We start from the raw sequence: 8,895 nt of genomic DNA on the forward strand, positions 1-8,895 counted from the left end.
GAGAAGAAAGGTATGCTGTGATACAGGGCTTGTTAACCCTAAAGATCGCAACCTTTAAAATACTGGAGCTCTAAATACGTCTATTACTGACGCTCGGACTGCTCCACCCTTCACAACAATTACACTGACGTCCTCACACACGCACACGCACACACACACGCATACGCACACACACACACACACACACACACACACACACACACACACACACACACACACACACACACACACACACACAGTACGGTACGGATATAAATAGATAAACCATTACTATAATAACCAGTGTATTTGCATTGATTCTGAATCTTTTATTTACAACGGCATGCTGCATCTCCAAAATCTGATCAAAACACATATTCCTAAAAACGATTCATTTTTTAAAACCTCATGCTTGTAAAAATCAAAAATAAACAAACGAAAGTTCCTCGTGCACGTCATAGAACCCGGTTCTATTCAGCCCTGCCAGTAGAGCCAAATTACATCCTGTTACATCATTAGTGACGTTTTTTTTACGCCGTATCTGCCTTCATTATACCTCCCTCCCGTTTCACTCTTCTGCCTGGAGCTTATCATATCAATGTCTGGAAGCTTATGACATAAAAGAAATCAGTACATAAAACAAACTTCATTTCCCTGCAAGCAGCAAAAACAGTAAATCTTCACAAACCACCGTTATTTTACAGTGCAATTGTTCAACCTTCGTAATCAATATATATATTTTTATACGTTATAAAAACCTTCATAAAGTGTTTCTACTCCAAAAATATAGTAAGAACTTCCTAAAAAAGAGGACATGTTCTTCCATCCACATGCTCTCATCATCTTCATCTTTTTCTTCTTCTTCTCTTCATTACGGAAAGAGAAAATCGGCAGCATCATCTTCATTTACTATAAAAAAGCCGGAGCCTTGTAATGGTGTTCCTCAAGACACGATAACTTCAGTGCAATCGAGATCCACGCAGATATAAAATATGGTTTGTTTCTTCAGTGTGGAGAACGTAAGAGGAACCAGGAGAGACCAGTCAGGTCCTTTGTATGATCTCCCAGAACCAAAGTACTCTTCCAGTCCTAACTCTGGAATTTATAGCAATGAGTCATGGCCTTCAGGTGTTCCAACTACAGCTTTAGTCCTTGTTGCTTTTGCTCGGTGGCTCCACCCTATCTGTGTTTTCGTAGTGCTCGGGAATTCCCACACGTGTCTGTCGTTTCTCCTTGAAGCGACCCGAGCGTGAGACTCGCAGGTTGCGGCGGTTGGCGCTCTCGCTGAAGGTCGGCTGTACGACAGAGTCGTCGTAAGTGTCATCAGTGAGCGTGGCTTTGCCTCCTGCGCCTTGGGAACTGCTCACCGAGGTTCCTTTCTGCTCTGGGGTGGTGCTAATGGCATGGGGCTGCTGGCTGGATTCGGTGGATGCATAAGCTGTGAGGTCTTGCTCCAGGATCGAAGCAGATTCTCTGGCCGTTTTCCGCCGCTTTCCCACGAAGGATCTCCACCAAGGAGCTGTCTTTTCTGTCATTTTGTTTTAAAACCTGGAGAAACAAAGAGGATTTTCCTTAGCAATGTCACCGCGTCTTACTAAAGTATAGCCATGCTATGCTTAAAACTACTATTATAACACTTTTATTTAACAAATATCCCACCATCCATCCACCCATCTACCCCAATTACCTACCAACATCCCATTCACATCACCACTCTCCCATTCACCACACCACTATCCCATCTACCCCAACTACCTTCCAACCCTACTATCTACTACACTCCCATTCACCCCTATCACAAACACTCTTCCATTCACCCCTACCACTCTCCCATTCACCCCTACCACTCTTCCATTCACCCCTACCACTCTTCCATTCACCCCACCACTCTCACATTCACTCCACCACTCTCCCATTCATCCCACCACTCTCACATTCACTCCACCACTCCCCATTCATCCCACCACTCTCCCATTCATCCCACCACTCTCACAATCACCCCACCACTCTCCCATTCACCTCTACCACTCTCACATTCACCCCACCACTCTTCCATTCACCCCTACCACTCTCCCATTCACCCCAACACTCTCCCATTCACCACACCACTCTCCCATTCACCACACCACTCTCCCATTCACCCCACCACTCTCCCATTCACCCCTACCACTCTCCCATTCACCCCACCACTCTCACATTCACCCCTACCACTCTCCCATTCACCCCTACCACTCTCCCATTCACCCCTACCACTCTCCCATTCACCCCTACCACTCTCCCATTCACCCCTACCACTCTCACATTCACCCTACCACTCTCACATTCACCCCACCACTCTCACATTCACCCCTACCACTCTCCCATTCACCCCACCACTCTCCCATTCACCTCTACCACTCTCACATTCACCCCACCACTCTCCCATTCACCCCTACCACTCTCCCATTCACCCCACCACTCTCACATTCACCCCACCACTCTCCCATTCACCTCTACCACTCTCACATTCACCCCACCACTCTCACATTCACCCCACCACTCTCCCATTCACCCCTACCACTCTCACATACACCCCACCACTCTCCCATTCACCCCACCACTCTCACATTCACCCCACCACTCTCTCATTTACCCCTACCACTCTCCCATTCACCCCACCACTCTCCCATTCACCCCTACCACTCTCACATTCACCCCACCACTCTCACATTCACGCCACCACTCTCCAAGTCACCCCCACCCAAACTACTCTTTTATTCACCACAACACATACTTCTTGCCCACTTACCCCTACCACTTTCCTACTCACTCCCATCTTACCCCTATTCCAACCAACACCTACCAACTTCCAGGTACCCCATCACTCTCTCATTTACCCTTACCACCTACCACTCTCCCGTTCACCCCACACACTCCTATTCACCCCTCACCACACTACCATTTTCATCTTAACTGGATAAATGGAATTATAATGGTGCATTGTGTAGTTACAGTTATTATCTCTGTACAAATAAGAATAAAAATATTTGGTCACACAAAGACAATAAACCCAACATACGTTTTGGACTAAAACATTCGATCATTATAACAGCGTTAGTCATATGTATATGGGTTCGATTCCCCTGTACATTTATCCCTGCAGTACCGCGGGATCTCTCCGGGGGGCGCATCTTTCACTTTACTGCTTTATAAAAAAAAAAACGAGTAACGCTTCACCAGATTAAAGTTCAGTCTGACCAACACGAGAGCAGGTCTGGGTGATGACCATCACACACACACACACACACACACACACACACACACACACACACACACACACACACACACACACACACACTGTCTACTTTACATCTCATTATAGTCAAGGAGTTAGAAATAACAAGAGTGTGCGAGTGACAGATGATGATGATGATGATGATTTACCTAAACTTCTTCACCACCAGATACTTTTTTCCAAAGCCCTAAGAGTTAACAGGTGCAGGGGGAACTGAACCCACACACTCCTGTTCAAAACCCTATGGATTAAAGCTTGGAGACGCGTGTGTGATGTCAGACTCTCTTGAGATCTTTCACAGGTTCTAGTTTAAGCTCCTTCCTGATCCACTCACCTGGAAGTTCTGCTAGATGCCACCTGACGCTCTGAAGTCCCCGAGCTGGAGACACAGCGCGCGCCACAAATCAGCGCACTACACTCTCCAGCGTCTCGCGGATCCTGCGCACACACCAATGCACACACTCATCGCTCATGATGGCCTCTGTCTAACAACCTCATGTCTGTTCGGCAGCAGGTATTTATAACTGCGCTTTTGTTTAGTTTTTTTACCACCTGCTCGATTCCGCCTCCGAAACCAGCACAGACGCACCTGTCCTTTACTCTGATTGGTGGAGAGCCAGGATCGGTCACGTGGTACGCAGACAGGTAGGTCTGATTTAGCCTTGAAACGGAACGGTGGTTGCCTTAGCAACGCGCAGACAATCTCTTTCAGTTCGTGTGTGTGAATGTGTGTGTGTGTGTGTGTGTGTGTGTGTGTGTTCGTGTGTGTGTGTGTGTGTGTGTGTGTGTGTGTGTGTGTGTGTGTGTGTGTGTGTGTGTGTGTTTCCTCCTCTACCTTCCTCGTGTGTTAGGTGGGGAGCATTCTTAAGGTTTCTAAGCAAGCCCAACCCTTTACTACAATGTAGCTGCCATGGCTCAGCCCCATGCAGGAGTTTAGAGAAGCAGCACTTTGAAGGCCTCTGTGATGTTGCCTGCTCTGTTCAATCTTATTGTAAAGCTGCAGCACGATGTTGGTGAATCACAGCACGCTTACAATGCTTCTGACCCAGAGGAACCTCTTCCAGGATCCAGTGGGCATGAGGGCTGCATTCTGATTGGTTGTGATTGAAGCCCACAGCATGGCAGAATGCAGGGAGTGGGCTTGGAGGTGGAGATGGACAGAGGCCACAGAGCTGACTGCTGGCCTACAGATCAAATCATCTTAAACAGATCTTAACTTCCTTCATGTGTCTGCTCTTCGTTTTAAATGCTGGAGAAATGTGTATCCGATTTCCACAACCTGTTCATCTCCTGTACATCCCACCAGGAGCTTCCTCATACTTACTTCATTACTGACTACGGAAGCTATTCATGAGATTTATGAGAGTGTGTGTGTGTGTGTGTGTGTGTGTGTGTGAGTGTGTGTGTGTGTGTGTGTGTGTGTGTGTGTGTGTGTGTGTTTGTGTGTAACAGAAACACACAGCAGTATAAATGCCCAGGAGGGGATTATCTCTGTACCACCCAGGAGTGGAATTTCTCTAACAAAGATGTGAGTGTATTAAAGGTCTGATTGTGTCCCTCATTGTCTGGAGAACCCGAGCAGATCATCAAGGTGTGCAGTGACCATGGCGTGATTGTGTATACATGACTCATTAGAGACATTCTCTTACTGCAGGTGAAGAGCATTTCCTGTGAGCTCCTTCATCTCATACACACATATTTATGGCTCAGGATTTCATCATAAATGTTATCACTCACCGATAAACAGAAAACTGAGAACATTCTGATTTCACTTTCTCACAGGGAGTTCTCACGCCATGAAACACTCTCTCTCTTTCTCAGTAGTGTTCGACACACTGCTACAGGAACACTCTGTGTAATGCTGCTCTAGAACGTCACACCGAACTGCGCAGGATAATCATATCAGGAGATCATGTAATCTCTGGTAATCTCTGGTAATCTCATGTAATCTCTGGTAATTGCATATAATCTCATGTAATCTCACGTAGGGACAGGCGTGAATATGATGTTGCTTGTATACAACATTCCTATAAGTAATAGAATCAACGTGACTGATGCCACATGACCAACGTCTTCATATATTTATTTATTTATTTGTTTGTTTATTTGGTCCAAAAGTGAAAATCATTTCCACATAAGCCAAAGTTTTTCGTGTTGTCATGGTAACGCACGGCGCGAGTAAGCGGCCTTGGTAACGGGTCAGGGTGTAATGGAGTGTAATGTGTGTAATGGAGTGTAATAGACACAGAAGGCTGTCAGTGTCAGTCAGTGTCTCGCTCAGTCAAGTTAGCGTGTTAGCGTGTTAGCGTGTTAGCGTTAATGACAGGCCTGTGGCGTTCAGGGCGGTGTGTGTTTGCTCCTGTAGCCGAGAGAAAATCAGCAGCTTCGAGAATGATCAGTTTCAGTGTTTTATTACACAGAGAATGTGTGAGAGAGAGAGAGAGAGAGAGAGAGAGAGAGAGAGAGAGAGAGAGAGAGAGAGAGAGAGAGATGTAGCCTCAGGAATGCCTGTATTACAATTTCTATAGTTTCTGGGTTGGGAAGGTAAATACCGTGAGGAATGTCACTGGATTGTTAATTTAAAAAAAAAAAACCTTCCGGAATATGAGAGAGAGAGAGAGAGAGAGAGAGAGAGAGAGAGAGAGAGAGAGAGAGAGAGAGAGAGAGAGAGAGAGAAGATATCCAGCAATGTGACTGTTTCGGCCTGAAAGCCAGTCTGGGAAGATAAAAAAAACAGCTTCCTGCTCTCCTGCATAGCTAGGGGAATCCCTGTACAGGCCTCGAAACTTCACACACACACACACACACACACACACACACACACACACACACACACACACACACACACACACACACACACACACACACACACACACACACACCTCAGGAATTAGGTCATATCAGCTCTTTATTTAACATTTCATTCCCATTTCACTATTGATTAATGCAGTGTGGAGAATCAGTTAGCAGGAGAATCTTTCATTCACAACATTCCAAGATGCTGTTTATTCCTCCACTGTTTGTCTTTTTCCACAAAGTTTAACCTCAGTTAGAGTCTATAAACACATTATTACAGCTTTCTCACAAACAAAGATGAATGTCTTCTGTTTGGTGTAACTTTGAAATTAAGCAGCACAAAATGTATTCATTTATCCATTGGTGTTGGTGGTGTTGGTCTGATGGTGTTGATGGTGTTGGTGTGATGGTGTTGGTGTGATGGTTTGATGGTGTTGGAGTAATGGTGTTAATGGTGTGTTGGTATTATTGTGTTGCTGGTGTGATGGTGTTGGTGTGATTGTGTTGATGGTGTGGGAGTAATGGTGTTAATGGTGTGTTGGTATTATGGTGTTGCTGGTGTGAAGGTGTTGATGGTGTGATGGTGTTGATGGTGTGATGGTGTTGATGGTGTGATGGTGTTGGTGTGATTGTGTTGATGGTGTGATGGTGTTGGTGTGATTGTGTTGATGGTGCAGATGGTGTGATGGTGTTGATGGTGTGATGGTGTTGGTGTGATTGTGTTGATGGTGCAGATGGTGTGATGGTGTTGATGGTGTGATGGTGTTGGTGTGATTGTGTTGATGGTGCAGATGGTGTGATGGTGTTGATGGTGTGATGGTGTTGGTGTGATTGTGTTGATGGTGCAGATGGTGTGATGGTGTTGATGGTGTGATGGTGTTGATGGTGCAGATGGTGTGATGGTGATGGTATGATTGTGTTGATGGTGCTGATGGTGTGATGGTGTTGATGGTGATGGTGTGATTGTGTTGATGGTGTTGGTGTGATGGTGAATTTTTTCTGTTTGGTGTAAGTTTAAATTTTAGCAGCACAAAATGTATTCATTGTTTTGCATATTTGCTTCTATTAAATGCAGGAGACTGAACAGGATTCACACTTTCCCTGTACTCTATTAGTGTTCGTTCATTTTTTGGTTTTTCATCCATTTTCAGAAATTGGTATTCTGCGTTTTGCTGTCTGTACACACTCGAGATTCACCTTTGACCTGTTTTAGAGAACTGGTTGATGATTGGTTGATCTGATGAAAGCGTTCGCTCGCCTTCATTAGTGACATTCAAGATTCATCTGCACAAGTCATTAATTCATCACATTTACACAATAAAGTTGATTAGAAATTTAAGGATGACAGATTCTGACTTAACAATTTTACATTCAATGACTCATACAGTGAACTGATGTCCAGATGTTTTGGGGATTAAATGAATTGTACAAAAGTGTTTGCAATTTCATCAAAGCAACAAGAAATGTTTTTATAATGTGCACAAGTGACGACATGATGTGGAGGTTCAACAAGTAGTTTTGAGAATTGTATTACTGTTCTGAGAAAAACGTTGTTATTATTATTATTATTATTATTATTATTATTATTATTATTATTATTATTATTATTATTATTATTATTATTATTATTATTATCTGAGGTCACGGTGAGTTCCTGGTTGAGATTCACAGATTTGTGTTGAATATATAAACAGGTTGTTGTCATGGTGTTGATGGTGTTGATTTGGTGGTGTGATGGTGTTTGGTTTAATGGTGTTGATGGTGTTGGTGTAATGATGTTGATGGTGAAATGGTATTGATGGTCTGATGGTGTTGATGGTGTTTGTGTGATTATTTTGGTGTGATGGTGTTGGTGTTGATGGTCTGATGGTATTGATGGTGTTGGTGGTGTGATGGTGTTGATGGTGTAATGGTGTTGATGGTGTCATGGTGTGTTGGTATTATGGTGTTAATGGTGTGATGGTGTTAATGGTGTTAGTGTGATGATGTTGGCTGTGTAATGGTGTTGGTGTGATAGTGTTGATGGTGTGATGGTGTTGATGATGTTGATTGTAATGGTGTTGGATGGTGTGATGGTGTTGGTGTGATAGTGTTGATGGTGTGTTGGTCTTTTTTCTTCTTATTATTACATGTTACTCTAATATTATACACTGTATGGTCATTTTGCCCTTATAAGAAGCTCCACTCTCCTGAGAAGATGTTCCACTAGAATTTGTGGAGATTTTGTGGAGATTAATTTATCTACAAGGGGGTTATTAAAGTCAGGTACTGATGTCACTGAGGTGAGGAGGTCTGGGTTATAGTTATTGTTCACATTGATCCCAAAAGGGTCCAAAAGGGTTGGATCTCTATAGCAGAAGATCTTCACACACACTGATGGAGCAGAGGATAGGAGGGCCACAGTTCCTGTACAGTGATCACCTGTACTGTACATAAGGAAAGGGAGATGAGAAATTTACAGACGTGCATGACATGTAAAGAAACTGGTAATATGTGTACTCTGAGAACCAGGACCACAGGAGCTGCTCTTTCTCTGCACAGGATTCAGCATTCCAGAGAGTCCTTGAAATTAGAGTCTCTCTCTCTCTCTCTCTCTCTCTCTCTCTCTCTCTCTCTCTCTCTCTCTCTCTCTCTCTCTTTCTCTTTCTCTGTGTATGTCTCTTTAGGAGAGGGTGAGAGAGCTGAGAGAGAAACAGCCTGTTGGACTGGTATAGTCAGTCGCCTCATACAACAACAAAACAAATCGAGTATTGTATATGATAAAACCCTTTGCGTGTCTGTGTACAGTACGCATTAGGCTGTGTGTGTGTGTGTGTGTGTGTGTGTGTGTGTGTGTGTGTGTGTGC

At 44.1% G+C, this 8,895-nt stretch overlaps 1 protein-coding gene across 1 annotated transcript; it reads right to left on the minus strand.

The window, feature by feature from the left end:
- Nucleotides 1-287: 287 nt before the first annotated feature.
- Nucleotides 288-3,760, minus strand: LOC310716524 (uncharacterized protein). Its single transcript, XM_083523861.1, has 2 exons — nt 3,588-3,760; nt 288-1,527 (listed from the first exon to the last, which is right to left on the minus strand). The coding sequence occupies exon 2, from the start codon at nt 1,512-1,514 to the stop codon at nt 1,125-1,127; it is 390 nt and encodes a 129-aa protein (XP_083379987.1). The 5' UTR covers nt 1,515-1,527; nt 3,588-3,760; the 3' UTR covers nt 288-1,124.
- Between the last annotated feature and the right edge of the window lie 5,135 nt (nt 3,761-8,895).

The sequence above is a fragment of the Silurus aristotelis genome (assembly GCF_946808225.1).
Source record: "Silurus aristotelis genome assembly, chromosome: 21".
NCBI lineage: Eukaryota > Metazoa > Chordata > Actinopteri > Siluriformes > Siluridae > Silurus > Silurus aristotelis.